Source organism: Triticum aestivum, chromosome 7B, assembly GCF_018294505.1.
Source record: "Triticum aestivum cultivar Chinese Spring chromosome 7B, IWGSC CS RefSeq v2.1, whole genome shotgun sequence".
NCBI lineage: Eukaryota > Viridiplantae > Streptophyta > Magnoliopsida > Poales > Poaceae > Triticum > Triticum aestivum.
This window is the reverse complement of record NC_057813.1, coordinates 532,403,906-532,421,214: the sequence shown is the minus strand read 5'-3', so window position 1 is coordinate 532,421,214 and position 17,309 is coordinate 532,403,906. Positions and strand designations below refer to the sequence as shown.

The following is a 17,309-nucleotide window of genomic DNA, read 5'->3' as shown; positions in this document are numbered from 1 at the left end:
AGCGGGGACAAGTCTACCTTCCCACTTTGCAAAGTATTCCAACGTGTGAAAGCCACAGTCCGTCCTGCACAAGAAAAAGAGTCAGGTGAACTCGCAAAAAAGGACAGACATAGCAGTGATAGACTTCAATTCAGATGTAACAACAAAAGAGGGGTTGGATTGATGTAAATGCCACATGAAGGAGGGGGGTAGGAAATTACATGTTCCCTTGCTTCGTAGTTGACACGTACTCAATCGGGAAATGTCTGATCTGGATCTTTGAGTGTTTGTAGTGACGGTTCCATGTCTCCTTGAGGTTGTTGATGAAGAATTCAGCATGCCTAGTAAGGTCTGCATCAGTTGCCGAATGAATTGAATCAAGCACCTCAACACATTGGTTCTTCAGGTCAAGACAGATCGCATAGTGGTGACCACACTTGTCGTGTTGGTCATGTGGTGCAAGCTCCTGGAACATGGGGAACATGACCTGCATTTAAAAGTGAGGGAAATGAGAAGCGGAGTTCACATGAAGAACCGCAGAGGGACAAAAAAAAGTAGAATCACGTAGAATGTTTGGTTATGGGTGGGGGTAGTTGAAAGAAAGTTGCCATCCATGTATGAACAAAATTTGCCGTGTATTTTTCTATGAAGTTGCCACATAGTTTGCACGAGATGCAAAAATCAAAAAGTCAGGTTGCACGACAACTATTGCCACATGAAACATCTGCCACATAAACAGAGTGCAGAAGATGGCAAAAAACCATACCATGTGAAAAAAAAGTGCAAACAGGGAAGGAATACTCACATATTTCTTCATTGTGAGCTTGAATTCACCGTGTTGTGCACAATTCTTCCTCAGGATTTTGTGGTGGAAGTCACCATCCCATATTTTGCAGGTCACACTGTAATGCATGATTGTTTTGTCGGCACACACATCCATATGATTGTTGATGTAGTCAATCCCGCATGCAACTACATTCATTGATATTTTACCATTTGGCCTCACGGACTCGGCAAGATCACCCAGGTCGACGTACGTCGCTTCGCATTGAATGACCTTGGTTCTGTCCAAACATGAGCTGTATGAAAGCGATATAACATGAAAGAATCATGCCTACTAAGTAAAAAGAATGAAAGAACTAAAACGTAAGCGGATCATGTATAGAAAGTACAAAAAGAAGATGAATGGTAAAAAAGGAACAAAGCAAAATGAGAGATTATGGGGGTGTGGTCATTTACGCTTTCAGGTCCTTCATGTGCTTGCTGCTGGACCTCACATTTCCAAAACGCTTGACAATATCGTACAGCTGGGTCTGATCCTTAGTGGCCCTGAATTCGGGCTCATAGTCTTCCGCGGGAGGTGGGTGAACTACCCTCTGCTGCATCACAGAACCAGGGGTGGCACTCCTGATGGTATCCTCAGATATCGTATCTGCAGGCACGTTGGAACTTGATTGCCCTTGCCCTCGTGAGGTCCTCCTCTGCAATGCTGCCTCCTCGATCCTGCGGTAAGCTTCATCAAGTGACGGTGAAATCTCCTCAGGGGTGGCTGCAAGGATCAAAAAAGTGGATTAGGCCTAAAAATCAAAAACAGATGCATTGTGAGAAGATAGGGTACATGATGTGAGATGTATGTACAAAAAAGTGGGGAGTTGCCATGTGTGGTGCAACTACAGTGGCCATGTTGTAGCAACTACAGTTGCCATCTAGTTGCACTATAGTTGCCATCTGGTTGGACTAGAGTTGCCATCTGGTTGGACTGTAGTTGCCATGTCACAACAACTACAGTTGCCATGTTGTGCTAACTCCACTTGCCATGTGCTTGCCGAATGGAAAAAATGCAGCATGGAAACAAAAAAATGCAGGTGACATAGTGCAGCAAATCCAGTTGCCATGTGTAATGCACTGTATTTGCCATGTGACAACAACTATAGTTGCCATGTTGAATCAACTTCAGTTGCCATATGGTTGCCCAAAATGTGAAATGCAGTATGGCAGCAAAAAAAATGTAGGTGACATGGTGCATCAAATACAGTTGCCATGTCATCACATATCAGTTGCCCATCATAAGTGAGGACCCAAAAAAATATGATTGCCACAAAAGTCAAACTACAAAGATGTATACAAGAAAATGATATAAGCACATGATAAATGTACCTTGAACTATCGGCTCTACGAACTTGATAACCTTCCTGCCCTCGACCATTGGTTGTGCCATCATTGCGGGCATGCCTCCCAGGAAAGCAAAGGCAACTGGCATAGGATCTGGCACCACTGGTTCATCTTGACTGATGCCAAGACTGAAGCTCGGTGGGGTGAAGGCTATTGGGTGCCTCTCATGCCTACTGGCCGGACCACGAACAACTTGCGGGGCAGAATCCAAGGGTGAAAGATCAACAAACATATCTGAATCGGCCGCTACCGAATGATCGGGCTTATTTGTAGGGCGGGGCGTGTTGTCAGCGGTATCAGCCGCAGCTTTCTTGACAATCTTCTTGTTTGGGCTGTATGGGACACCCACATTGACTGGGAGCCTGGAAGTGCGCAGATTTAAGCTGGGGATTTCCACTGCTGGTAAAGGCGCAGTCTGCTCCGGACGTTCACCTGCGTCACTCGTGCCTGGCTTGACACCTGCATCAGTTGTGCTCTGGTCTTCCGGTTTCTCCATCGCATTGCTTTTGGCAGGTGGGGGGAACAGTGTGGACACAGGAACATAACCAGACTCGTCTCTGCTGCTCCTAGCTACAGCCGGTGTGTTGGTTATGTCTGTTGATTGCTCGCGGGGGCTACGACGCCTAGGTGGAAGACCAGCACGCGAAACAGTCGCCTTAGCAGTATCTGCACCGACAGGAGCTGGAGCTATTGTTCCAAGACTCTCACATGTAGATGGCATATCATTGTGAACTGCCGTCTCAGCTGCTTCTGTCGTGGACACAGGAGTGCCACCATGCACGCGCTTGGAATCAGTGTCAGATGAGCGGGAATCTTCCTTGCTTAGGTTGGTCTCGGGAGCGTCCACTTCAATGCTTGCTGATGGGGTGGCATGGCTCACAGCAGCATCCTTCATTACCAGAAGAGTTGGCAATATTTCAGCTGTCCTGGCAGATACCGACTCATCACTCCCCGATGTACGGACATCTGTTGTTCTAGCATGCACATCTGCAGTCGGCGGAGATGGTCAGCCACTTGCATCAGAGTTAGTGGGAGCAGTTGACGGTGCAGCAGCAGTATTGTCGCCTGGCGCCTCATGAACATCTAAGTTTCCCCCTATTGACAACTTTGAATGCAGGCGTTCGAGTGGGTCCTTAATGATATGCTTGGCCCCGCGCGTAGTAGTCTTCTTCACCCTGCAAAAAAAGAAAGCACATGAAAAAGGTATTAAAAATGAACAAAATATATTTGCCATGGTAGAAATCTTAAAAAATGAAAAACAAGTGGAAAAGCTGGTAGTTGCCATGTAAGGGGAACATGAGTTGCCATGTGACATAGTTGGCAGTTGCCATACAAAATTCAGCAGTAGTTGCCATATTAGCCAACTTGAAGAATGATAAAAATGTCTGATCTGCCATGAATGCAATTTCAAACCTAGGTATGGGATGACCACACAAGCCAACGATAAATATGGCAGTTGCCATTAGGTACAGTAAGAGTTGCCATTTGGCCTGGATGCTAGTTGCCATGTAAAAACCAATAGGAGTTGCCATACACTAAAAAGGAAGGAAAAAAATCATTTGAAAAGCGGCAGTTGCCACGTGGGGGACGATGACAGAAGACCATGTGAAAAGTTGAACGGATGCATTGGAAAATCAAGAAAATATAGCACTATGTCAATGAAAGTGCATGGAAAAACCTACTTCTTGACTGGCTTCCTCAGGTCTGGTAACACGACAGGATCCCCGGTGTTGGTCGTCGTCGTACGAGGAGATGACCTGGTGGAAGGGGTGTCACCGGCAATGGGGGCACCTTTGTTCAACCGAGCAGAAACACGGGTTGGCGTTGGCGCCTGTTTCTTCATAACTGCTCGTCCACCAGCTGTCGGCTCGCTGCACGTATGAGATGGAGGGAAAAAAGGTGGCAATTGTCAGACAGCAAACTCGTTGCCGCGCTTGACAAAAACAAGTGCAAAAAAGGGATGAGTCTGTTCCAAGAAAATAGACAAAGCAAAAAACTAAAATTAAAGTCAAACCTCCTCCTGGCAGCTACGGGATCGGTCCTAGACCTCTTGCTAGGATAACCCTGCCCAACATCCTCTGGAGCCCTCCCCCTCTTTGATGGCAACACCCCCTCGCCTCTCGCAGCCGTATGTTCTTTGACTTTCTTCGGTGGGGGGACATCTGTTGCAGCCTTGCCCTTGTTACCACCTGCGTGAACTTCAGCATGTTCATCATCATCGGTGTCCTGTTGCACATTCTTCATGTCATCGTCGTCATCCTTGCTGAGACCAGCGTCTCCATCTAGTTCATCTTGTGTGTCACCAGGCTCTTGGGAACTGTTGTAGTCATACCGGCCTTGGCCGATGTGTACATTCTGGGACAAATGAAGTGAACTGCCTCGCAACCGCGTCACTGTCAGAGCCACTGAGGGACGTCCACCCCTCAACCAACTTCCCGAGCAAGCCGGTCATTCCGGATGCAAACTGCCCAATTAGATTCTCAACAGGTGCCCTCGCCTGTGCACGAAACAAGAAGCATCAATAACCACCCATATTGCATTCACTTGCGCGACATCAAAAAATAATCCACGACAAACCATAGATGTAGATATTTTGATTACCTCAGTAGGGCAAGACGGAGCTGAGTGCACGTCCATCCACTTTCCAAAATTTTGAGGCCCCCCAAACACGCTGTAGTCTATAGCATGCTTGGCCATCAGCTAGAAAAAACAAAAAATAGCTAGGATGTAAGAGAGAGAATGTAAGTTTCAGCACGAATGAAAGAGTTCCCATGTGGAGTGAGACATGGATACAATACGCAGACAGCCATGGATAACAAAGGTAGTCATCTCTTATGAACCACAGACGGTTTCCTCATGTCAAATTTGTAAGCATGCCGTGTGGAGAGAAACCAGAACTAACCTGCAGTTTTCCATATTTGGTATCAGTTACCCTGTCTGCGGCAAGCACAACCTTGACAGCGTTGATAGTCCACGCAGAAACAACAAACTTGTGCATAGGCGGCGGGCCTCCTGTCCCAGTGAAATCCACGATGGACAGATCAAGACAGTCGACGTACATGAGCTGATTTAAAACAATTTTACAAAGAAAGAAATATCAGTTGCCATCATGGGTACTTTGTGGAAAAAAACAGGATAATCTATGTTCCCATGATAATCAAGTTGATGTGCATGAAAGAAGAGAAGAAGAAGAAGAAGTTGCCATCGGTGTGTGCTAGTTGCCATCATAGTGTGATGGCAGTTGCCATATTGCTATGATGGCGGTTGCCATCATAGTATGATGACAGTTGCCATACTAATATGATGGCAGATGCCATATTATCATTATGCCAGTTGCCATATTGCCATTATGCCAGTTGCCATCTTGTCATTATCAGGTTGCCATGCATGAATAAAAGTGTGTTAAAAAAGAGTGTTCACAGAAAGGACTGGTAAAAAAATACCATTAAATGCAGTCGACAACCCTTTTGGTACATCTTGCTTGAGAATGCATCATGCAGGAAGTCGGCAATAAACTTACACCAATTCATGTTCTTCACATTTTTCAGATCCGCCTGCATCGCACAAAATTTCAGGACAAAAGGTTGCCACATCAGAAATCAAATGGAAAAAACATCGAAAACACTAGCAGTGACTAGCTTTACACATGACATCGGAGCCAAAAGATTGAAGAAAAATAAAGTAGTAAAGATGGATCATTCACCAGGATGGGGAAGCATTTGTTGCTTGGGCGAAAAGAAGTGGTCGGCGCGAAAATAGCTGAGATGAGGTACATGAGTAGCTTCATCTTGAAAACATCTCCATGCGTCGTCATGGCCTGCAGCGAATCTGCCAGTGCAGATGTGTTCGGCATGGATTCCAACCCAGGAAACAAACGGGGGAACAACGCTTCCTCGATCTCGTTGTTGACCTCGTATGGGACTTTGATATGTTCACGAGGCACACCCCAAGTGCAGAACACGGATTCCTCATTCAACGGTAGTCTTCCACGTCCCGGAATCACGAATTCCCTGGAGGCGGGGTCGTAAATTTCACCAAGCCAGTCGCATACAGGGTTGACAAGGTTCGTGCACCGGACATTCATCAGAGCCTGCATACCCATCTCAGCAGCAGCTCCCTTCTGATCGTCGGTGAATTTGTTAGTCAACGCAGTTAGTCGTTCTTGGGAGGCTCTGTTGCGAATATGTTTCTTCTTCTGCAAAAAACAGACAAAAAGTGATCAGTTGTTGCCATGTTTTGCAATGTCATGAAATTTTAGTTCATGACAGACGACTGCAAGCTCGAGGTGGCAACCAGTAACATAAGCAGGAGGAGGGGGGATGTGTGGACAGTTACCTCATCACCCTCTTTTCTCCGTCCAGTTGCCCGATTATGCTGTGGTGGATCCATGAAATCATCATCATCATCTTGATGATCACCACGAGCCATTCTGCTGAGATAGGAACAGACCAAATTGTCATGGTGGAAATGTAAATGCAAGAGGTAAGCAGTTGCCACCTAACAGAAAATGTCAACTAGTGAATGCAAAATATGACATGAACACACACGCACCCCTCCTATGATTGTCGAAAACATAAACGTGGCAAGTAAGCACATTGGTTGCATTTTCAAAAAAAAAGAAGTGCATAGATCATAAATGCACTTGAAAACAAAAATGTTGAAGTTGCCATGTTAGCCCAAGATAGTAGGATAGAAAGTCACAAAGTCCTCCACATCACAAAAACTAAGATGTGGCAGCTCACACCCTGTCCTAAAAATACACCAATCAAATGCCATGTGTTCAGCTGCAAAAATGTGCTAGGGTGAAATTGCCGTGTTGAAATGCAACACATACTACAAAAAAGCGATGAAAACACATCTAATCAAGAACCTGAAAATTGCCACAGTGTGTTCAGATATCACAAGTCATTGTGGCAAAACACAAAAATTGTGTCTGCAGTACAATGAATTTGCCACATTGTACTGACTGTAACATGGCAACAGACATGATGTCGTCAGCAAAAAACTTGCCACATGGAAAGCATATGTATGGCATCTGACACAATTGATATGCAAATTTGGTTGCCATATTATGCAGCCAATTTGCCACATTGTCCTCTCTACAGTATGGTAACAGACACAGTGTGTTCACATTCTATTTGCCACATGAATATACTATCCAAGTGGCAACAGGCACACTTGATGTGCACATTAGTTGCCGTCCAGTGCAGTTGGTTGCTGAAACTACATTGGCTACCGATTTACTACACTTACCATTCACACAGTGTGGCAACTATCACAGATCATTCAGAAAAATTAGTTGCCACAATGAAAAACATGTTTGTGGCTACTATCACAGTAATTCAGCAAATTAGTTGCCACATGGAAGAGCGTGTGTGTGGCAACTATCACAGTCATTCAATAAATTAGTTGCCGCATGGGAAAGCTTGTTTGTGGCAACTATCACAGTCATTTCAGTAAGTTAGTTGCCGCATGGGAAAGCACGTTTGTGGAAACTATCACATTCATTCAGGAAGTTAGTTTCCATACAATCATGATAGTTAATCAAACTACCACGTTTGCCTCATACTGCAGTTTCAAAAACCAACTAACTAGACCTAGGGTTCAATGGCAACTACAGTGACTTCAAATTCAACCTCAAAGTTCTCCCCCGAACTGATTGCAAACACCAATTCGAACCAATGCGCAACAAACAAACCGGGAGACACCTGCCCAATCCCAAGGCACGACTAGTGCGTGCCTCCGGACAGGCATAACCACACCGACGAGGCCGCGGCGGCGGCGGCGGCGACGAAACTGCCCAGTGCCACCGAAAACGGCTAGCATATGACTCCGCCGCCGGCGGGAACGCCGACGCATCGCCAAATCGCCTGAATCTCTACGAATCTCGAGTGAGGAATCGAACAGGGAGGGAAGGGGGGAAAATGCAGGAAGGGATTGCGAGAGTTGTAGCGAGCATTACCTTCAACCCGCAGGCGCTCCGGCGAAGCCGCTCCGTTCCGGCGAGCACCACCGACGGCCGTGAACACCGTCGATTCTTCCGCCTCCGCCGTCGCCTTCTCCCCTCGCCTTCTCTTCCAATGGTTTGAAATGCGAAGTGGGTTGTGCCAGTAACTGCGGTGCGGGGGTGAGTAAATGGAACCGTGAGGGAGAGGGGGGAGAGGTGTGCGACGTGTTTGACGTCAACCGCGGTCGGCGCGTGGCGTGCGGGCGCATAGCAGTTCCATCGCACGCCCCCGAGTGGCAACCGCTGACCGCGGGAGGGCAACCAACGTGCGGGCGAACTGTCTCGCACACCGCACACGCGCCTCGTCCTACGTGGCGCAGAAAAACGACCGGATTGTGCCAAGATTCGTGCACAAAATACCTAATGGTGATCGTTGTGTGTGGTCGAGATGGTGAACGCCCACACGTGTGGGCGTTAACATTTTAACATTTCCGTATTTATTTATCATTTCACCGTCAGCTGTTTCCGCTCCATTCCCATGCTGAAAAAGAATGTACCGCAAGTCGATAGAAAGTGCACGCCTAGAAGGCTTCAAATGTTGCACTTCTACATCTGACGTATCCTTTCTTCACCCGCGTTCATCTCATCCTTCTTCTTACCGCGTAAGAAACAGGAAATTCATTAAACAAGGGTACACACATACTCCTACATACTCCGTGGAAGTCAGTTCCGGTAGGAGGCAACTTGGGACGACGGAACCAACCTCCTATCCTAGCCTAGCCTGTACTAAACAAGCGCACCGGTCGAACCGATGAGGCGCCAGCCTTGGCCTCGCCATCCCCGTCGTCTATATATCAACGGGGTGGCTCGACCAAGGGAGGCTATTTTGCAGCTTGCGCACCCACAGCCCAAGGGGGGTGCGGCCATTATTAGAAGGCCTGTCAAATTTAAGCCATCGCCTCTCCGACCTCCCCCCAGCCTCGGTCGCGCCCTGCCGTTGGCCCCCCTCTCCCTCCTCTCTGCGGGGGAAGGAGAGAGACGGAACCCAAGAGACAGGGGCGGAGAGGGATCAAGCTCAAGCTCAGGCTCTGCCTCGCCGGGCTCCGGCCGTCGACCGACTCCTCCTCAGCGGATGGCCGTGAGTGCTCCCCCTCCCCTCCCCTCCCCTCGCTTCCATGTCCGTCCGCATGCATGGATGTTTCATGGCCACTGCATGGTGCATGATTTGCTCAATTCCTGTGCTCCTAGCGTAAATTGTGGTTGATCCCCATCAAATGCGCGCCTGCTCATATATTTGGCCTGCCTCTAGCCATGTGGTTCCATGGCCTTGCCTTAGGATCATGTCTATAACTCTCCAACGTCAAACCAAATCATCGATCGCTTAGGATGGGGAAAGTTGCATCTGCCAAGCGGCAAAATACAGCACAGATGGAGTCAAATCCAAAATTGGGTGCGTCGGAATTTAATCGCGGTGATGGGATTGTGCATGTACGGAGTATACTACTACTGCAGGGTATGTGTCCGCTCTCTGTAGTCTGTAGCAGGGCTCTGCTTTCAGGAAACATTCGCACGGCCTTGTTTTCTACCGGGAGGCACGTCGCTCTCACGCGTTAGTCGGAGACACATTCGCACGACCACAGCCGCCGTGACCATTGCCAAACCAATAATGCGATGCTATTGGCAGATTTACGAGTTGACTCCGATTAGGGTGCCAATCAGCTAAACTTAGCTCGTCGTTTGATCGAATAAACATTAACCCCCATTGCTGTTGGAGCTGTTTGACTTTTTTTAGGCTAAGTGGCTAGCAGACAAAGAGTGTCATTATCTAAAACGCTTTTGCTAAGGCACATCTAGATATGCTCTACGTATTGGACAACTAAATCCTATGTCATTGATTTTACTTGAAGATTCGTGTATGTATTTACCTTTTGGGTCTGTCTAAGGCACATCATTTCACATCTAAGTGTCAATCAATCACAAAAAGAAAAAGGAAAAGGAAAAAAAGTGAAGTGCATCATAGGTCCTTGAACTATTTCCGAGGTGTCACATAGGTCCTTGAACAATGAAAATTATCATACAGATCCTCAAAGTGCAATATGTGTGTGTCATCCTGGTCATCAAACTATTTCAAAGGTGTCATGTAGGTTCTTGAACTATTTCAAAGGTGTCACATATATACACATTTATTACACTTCAAGGATTTCTGAGGACCTAGATGCCCTTTTCATAGTCTGAGGACCTACGTGACACATTCGAAATAGTTCAAGGACCTAGGATCCACTTTACTTGGAAAAAGACACCCGCACGAATCTGCACATAAAATTAATGGTATATGACTTTAGATGTGCAATACTAAAGGCACATCTAGATGTGTTTTTAGCAAAACGTTACTTTTTATTATGTTTGATTGAGTCACTTAGATGTGCATTGTTGTTTTAATGTTGCTGGATATGTTTATGCTATCTAAAAAGCCCGCAATGTTGTTTAATTGCTGCTGGATATGTTTAATTATGGTATTGTGTTCATGGATCGACTTTGTAAACGAAAGTTCTACCCTGCTCCCAAACATAAATGCACCTGCCATGGACAGTAAAATCCCCAAAAAAGGTTTTAAAAATTATATATTTTGTGCATCAGACATTGTTTAGTGTTCTACCTACATGCACATTTTCTTGAAAACCAGCAAAACAAATTTCTTGAGGGAATGACATTCGTGGTTGTTCGAAAGAAAAACAAAACCAATGCTCGTGAATGTTTTGAAAATAGCCTTTTTAAAGCATCAATTTTGTTTTTTCTTCCAGAGTACTACAAATGATTTTTCTTCAAGAAAATTTGCACGCAGATAGAACCTTCTGCCTTGGTTCTTGCCAAAAAGACAGAATTCACTATTTTTCAGATTTTACTGTTCACAAAGGTGCATATGTCCTATTGTTATAGTCTAACTTTAGTACCTCAACTATGTGAGTTTCTCAAAAAGATCTTCAATGGTTATATCATTACTTTTCCCTGATTTCACTTCCATTTTTATAGCCTTCCTCAATTTCTTCAGTGGTAGCAGGCTTATAAGTGTATAAAATAGTTGACACGCCATCGCCAAAACTGCTTTTAGTGAGAATGAAGAAAAATATAGACGGTTGTCAAACTTAAAGGGCCACAAGGATATCTGGTATACAACTTATAACAAATAAAAATCAGGGGGAGCAAGATACTTTTTCAAGCACTTAGAAAAATAAGACAAAATAAATTTTATTTAACAATATATTTATGATAATTAGAGATGAAAAATCAAAGGAAAATGAAAATGAAAATAAGAAAATTTAGGGAAAACACAAATAATTTAGACAAACGTTGGCAATATTCTCGAGAAGTTAAGGAGAAAACAAAAAATGTTTGAACTTTATCTAAATCCATGGTTTGCAAAATATTTATGATTACACTATAATTTAAAATATTATTGGAATATTCAGTAACTTTTCTTAACTGTGGTTCAACGTTTCCACCGAAGAACAATATGGGTGTGATCTGATTTTGTGGCTTCTGATTCTGAACTGTACAAACATTCTAAACAAAGACCATGAATTGATTGAATTTATATATTTTTGGGAGTAACACATTGGATACATTTGTGTACGTGCAGAATCGGCCCAGCGTGCCCAAGTTCGGCACCTGGGACAGCGACAATGTGGGCTACACGGTCTACTTCAATAAGGTGCGCGAGAACAAGGGCGCCACCGCGCCGCCGCTCCAGCGGCCGTTCAACCCCAACGACCCGGAGGAGGAAGCCCCGAGGGTGATCGCCCCGGGCTCCAGGCCGGCCACCTCCAGCGGCGACCGCGCGGCGCCGCAGCAGAACGGGCACCAGCACCGCCGAGCCGGGAGCAGCAGCGCCGAGAAGAGCAAGTTCGCGCCGCCGCCGCAGTACTACCCGCGGCCACAGGTCACCCACCACCAGCCTCCGGCCGGACACGGCGGCGACAACGGCCAGCACCGCTCTTCGTCCGGGCACGGTAGCGACCACGGCCACCACCACCACCACCGGCCGGCCGGGCACGGCGCGCACCACAAGCCGCATGACACGAGGTACAAGCCGGCGGGGGCACGGGCGCGGTCCGCCTCGCCGAACCACGCGCCGGTGAGTTGCCTGCCCGCTGCATTTACACACCTCGAGTGAACTCGCGTGTGTGATGGGCCTCGCGCTGACTGACGACGCGTGGCACGCAGGGGCGGCAGAGGCCGACGGCGGTGCCCAAGTTCGGGGCGTGGGACGAGCAGAGCGGGGGGGCACAGGGGTACACGGTGATGTTCGACCGGGTGAAGCATGACCGGGAGGCGGCCCGCCGCGGCGGGATGCGGAACCTCCCTCGCCGCCGGATGCCTTCGCCGGAGAGCTACACGGCCGCGAGGCGGCCCCGGCACACCCCCTTCTACTCCAAGGTACGCACCTACTACTCCATACTACACCACGGTGATCGCGCTCCGTGTGTCCGTCCTGAGCTGAGATGTGACGTGTGTGCAGATGTTCGGGTGCTTAATCCCTCACACCAGAGACTGAGACGAGGCTGCCGGAGGCTCTGAACGCGACCTTGACCTTACTTACGTGTGTGTCATTTTGTTTTTTCTCCGTGGGCCTGGAGAGGATTGTTCTTCTTCTCCGAGACTGGTCTATTCATTCTTCTCTTTCTTGCTCGCTCTTACATTGGGTTGGTTTTTGCACGGTGGTTTGTGGGGCCTTTGTACGTACGGCGGGCTGTGATGTATGATTATATGCATATTGTTCTACTGTTTTGCTTTAAAAAAATGTTCTACTGTCTTTCTGGGATCTCGGTCTTATCTTCAATTTGCATTTTTGCTTGATTAGAGCATTTATAGAAGCGCCCAAAACCGGTCTCAATCGCCCGGACGGCCCGCCCGGTCACGGATATCTGATCCAGACGAGCGCCTCGAGCGGGCCTCAAACGCCCGGGCTGACCGGTACCCCTCATATCCAGTTCAAATTTGGAGCGGATATGGGGCGCCTCAGCGTGCCCGTCACGTAGGACTGACGATGGGGTCCCTCGCGGAAACGTCTGGAAACCCGGCGGTTCAACGGACGCCTCCTCCGTCGCCGCGTGGCGCCGCTCTGGCTCGCCGCCCGAGGCCAAAGCTGGCCAGCGCCCCCAACCCTAGCCCATCCACCTCCTCACTCTCTACCCCGCCACTCGAGCCTGTCCGCCTCCTCTTCCCACTCCCCCAAGCTGTCCCAGCTCTTCCACGTTGTCCGGCATCACCATGGTCCGGCGGCTGATCACCAAGGGCAGGCCCTGAGGGGGGGGGGGGGGGGGCAGGGGGCGGCCGCCCCGGGCCCCCAAGGTCAAGGGGGCCCCGTCAGATCGCACTTAGTCTATGAGCCTGGGAGGCAGGGGCGCTAATCACTAGTAGTATTAGGCCCGCCTGATTGATTGATTAGGATCGCATGCATAGTATTGACGCGGCCGCAAGGGCCTAGCAGCCACGACGATCCCGAGGGAGAGCCTACGGGCCTTGGAGACAGGAGTCCACGTTGCAATCGTCAGTTCCTTCCGAGAGCAAGTCCTACGATCCCTATCCTATGCCCCGGGTCGCGATGCGAGTTGCTGGCGGCGCTGGACGAACCTCCGCCGGAGTGCAGCACGCCTCTGGTCTTCAGACGCTGGACGCGCACGCACGCTGTTAAGCGCCTCCTTCCGGAGCCTGACGCAAATTCACATCGCATTATCTTCGAGATCTGACCAATCAAGGTAATATCAAATCTTCAACTTATCACTCCCCATGTCATATCGGCATATCTATCTATCTAGATTTATAATGGGTTCACGGTCGCTCATTCGTTGTGTTGTGTGACGTGATTTGCTCCAGCACCCACCGTGATGCATCTAGGAAGATTCACAGACATAGGTCTAGAAGAGCCCCATAATTCCTACAACTGGTGTTTGCCCTGTCACACGCACCATGTACGCAGTCCGTTGTGCTATATTAGTGTTCTATGTGTATGGTGTGGATTTTTGGAATCTGGATCTACCCTAATTATGTAATTTATCTTCATATGCATCCAGGGGCGATTCTACTCAACAGGCTTTAACGGGCTCTAGCGTGCCCTTGAAGTTGTGCCTGCCAGCATTTACGTCCTAGATTCGCCACTGTATGCATCATCCATATGTAGCTTGCACTTTTCAAGCTTTCATGCAATTTTTTAGCACTTTGTGTTATCATGACGTTTAAAGAGCATATGTGTTTGGCCGCAAACAAAGATTTATGACCTGAAAATTGATTTTTAAGATGCATTTACATGCTTATTGGTAATATTTTGTACATATATCAATTACAACTACTCTACTGCTTATACGGAAGGGCCCCGAGTTTTAGGTTTGCCCCGGGCCCCCAAAATCTCAGGACCGGCCCTGTGATCACCACGTATGTTATGCTCACGGAGGCATATCGCAGAGGAGATCCAGGCAAGGCACGCCGCCTGCATCACTGCCGGGCTGTCTCCGGACTCGCTAGAGCCGGAGGAGGGGGAGGAGGAGCAGCAACCGGAGGAGGAGGGAGAGACGCTGCCGGAGCCGATGGAGGTGGCGGATCTGGAGGAGGAGGCAGAGCAGCCTGCTCCCGGGGGGGGGGGGGGGTCAGCATGGTGGAGGCAGAGGCGGAGTTCGCCGTCGCCCAAGCTGTGGAGATGGTGGAGCAGCAGGCATTCTGGAGTCCATCCAGGATGAGACCTATTTGGAGGACAACTGACAGTTCCTTTGGCAGGAGCAGGCGGCGTCCGACGCGCTCTTCACCGAACTCGAGGCGGAGATAGAGGAGGAGGAGGAGACCGAAGCTGAGCAGCCGGAGGCGCCGGAGCTACAGCTGCTGCTCATGTACCTAGAGTCGGGCACCAAAATTGTCGACATCTTCGACGATAAGTAGCTACGTAGTACGTAGGTTTTTAAGTTTACATGCTTTTGTATGGATTTGAGAATCTAGTATGAGATGTCCGGATGCAGTTGTGTTGATTTGAGGAGTGACCGGTCACTGCCTGCAGACGTGCCCGGGAGTGTCCGCGGGCGTTTGAGGAGCCGTATTTTCCATATCCGGGTGTAGATGCTCTTAATTATCATGATTCCAATAAACATATACTCCCTGTAGGAATATCACTAGTAGAAAAACACCTAATAGTCCCGGTTCGTAAGGGCCTTTAGTCCCGGTTCATGAACCGGGGCTAATGGGTCGTTACTAATACCTCCACCCATTAGTCCCGGTTCAAACACGAACCGGGATCAATGTGCCTCCACGTGGCCCTGTGCGTCGAGCCCAGTCAGGGGGCCTTTGGTCCCGGTTGGTGGCTCCAACCAGGATCAAAAGGCATCCACGCGTCAGCATTCCAGTGGCTGGGGGTTTTTTTTGAAAGGAGGGGGGGTTGGGGGTTGGGGGGGGGGTTAATTTAGGTGTTTCATATATTGTGTTAGCTAGCTAATTAATAGAGAGAAGTGTCCTCTCTTATGTCCGTGCTTGGTCGACGCTACGTACTATATATACATAAGTGATCGAGAGAACCATTCAGTACAGAAGTTCGTCATGCATACCGAGAGAAGTGATCGATTGACCTCTCCTTCTCCGAGAGATTGGTCAAACGACAAGTTTTCATATCATGTATCCGACGCTACTGGCTACATACATGTACAATATGTATAAGATCTCTTAATTACAAACCCCTTGCATTTGAAATCAATTTCCACATGGTATTCTCCGGCTTTACTGATGACGTGGTCAAGAAAGAATCTCGCCAATTCCTCTTGAATTTCTTTCATGCGATCTGGTTCTAGGAGTTCATTCCGCATCTGCCACGTCTAATTTGAAGAAGGGGGTTAATTAATACATATATATGAATGAAACTCAACAGAAATGATGGTGTAATAAAATGAAATTGTGAATATTATTGCTTACACACTTCATATTGTCTTTTAGAGTAGCCCCGCTTGTTTTTCAAAGTCGCGGTGTGGATGAACTCACACACGTAGTATCCACAGAAATCATTCCCTTCCTCCTGCCACAAGCACTTTACGAGAAATAGAGGTCAATCAAACTGATAATGAAGCATTATAAATGGCATTGATGAAAGTATAGCTATAGAATCAACGGGAGATGCGCGCAACTAGCTAGCCAGTAGTACTTACTTTCGGGTATGTATATCGCAGCTCCTTCGGCAGTCCCGGAGCTTCTGCGGTGAACTGTTTCCAAACCCTGCAAGACAAAGAAAATAATTATTATTACTTGAGATATCAGGAAATGAACAAAAAGTTGCCGATATGGTGCGATAATGATCGATTGAACTTACTTGCTGAGCATTTCAGTCATGTCCGCATAGGTTTGGGATCTTTCCGTCTCGAGTCTAAGACGGTTACTAGTCCACGCTCAAGCTTAATCTCCAGAAGAATATAGTGGTACCTGCGCACGCATGCATAACTCATCAATTACATTACTATAACCTCGCTCGAGTAATAAGGGAAACCGAATATGCACACGACAGTAACACTCACTTGCCGTTGTAAGGAAAGAGTATGGTATCTTTGTTTTGATTTTTGATCAACGATTGTAGCAAGTTGTCCTCGGCCTCTTTGACGTCCTTTTCAACCAGAAATTCATCTATGATATTTGTGTTAATGAACCCAATATCATAAATTTCTTGTTTTTTGCACTCGACGATCTTCAATCTGCATAATATATTGAGGATAATTAATTATAAATACATGCAATGAAAGAGCCGAGCTATATATAGAGACTTAATGACAGAAATAGTACTTACAGGCAGTAGCAAAAGACCATTAATTTATCGAGGGCCTTTTGATTGAAGAACGCGAAGAACTCATCAAATGGAACACACAACAGATCATTTGAAACGAGGTCGTGCTCCTCTTTAATGTTCAGATACAAACTATTCGTCCCCTCAGACTCTCTGCAGGTTTTCATGTACCAACTATGGAATCTTCGCATCATTGTTGTCAGAGATTTTTCATCTTTGACGAGAGGCTTCCCGTACTCGTATCTGTGTTCGTCCACCTCCATGAAATCAGGAAGTGCATCGCCAGGCAGGTAATCTTCAAGATTGCCATAACCGGCCACCGTCCCCGGAGCATTAGACACATTGAGCGGGGGGCACGATTGCTGTGCTTGTTCGCCGAGCTGGGCAATTTTTTCCCCTTTGCTCGTTCTT

At 47.6% G+C, this 17,309-nt stretch overlaps 1 protein-coding gene across 1 annotated transcript; it reads left to right on the top strand.

The window, feature by feature from the left end:
• Nucleotides 1–9,002: 9,002 nt before the first annotated feature.
• On the top strand, nt 9,003–12,908 carry LOC123162247 (RPM1-interacting protein 4). Its single transcript, XM_044580023.1, has 4 exons — nt 9,003–9,236; nt 11,736–12,230; nt 12,320–12,532; nt 12,615–12,908. The coding sequence occupies exons 1-4, from the start codon at nt 9,231–9,233 to the stop codon at nt 12,648–12,650; spliced, it is 750 nt and encodes a 249-aa protein (XP_044435958.1). The 5' UTR covers nt 9,003–9,230; the 3' UTR covers nt 12,651–12,908.
• Nucleotides 12,909–17,309: the final 4,401 nt, after the last annotated feature.

Coding starts and splice junctions, on each gene's coding strand:
- LOC123162247 (XM_044580023.1), top strand. Junction 12,231..12,319: donor CCTCGCCGAACCACGCGCCG/GTGAGTTGCCTG, acceptor CGTGGCACGCAG/GGGCGGCAGAGGCCGACGGC. Junction 12,533..12,614: donor ACACCCCCTTCTACTCCAAG/GTACGCACCTAC, acceptor ACGTGTGTGCAG/ATGTTCGGGTGCTTAATCCC.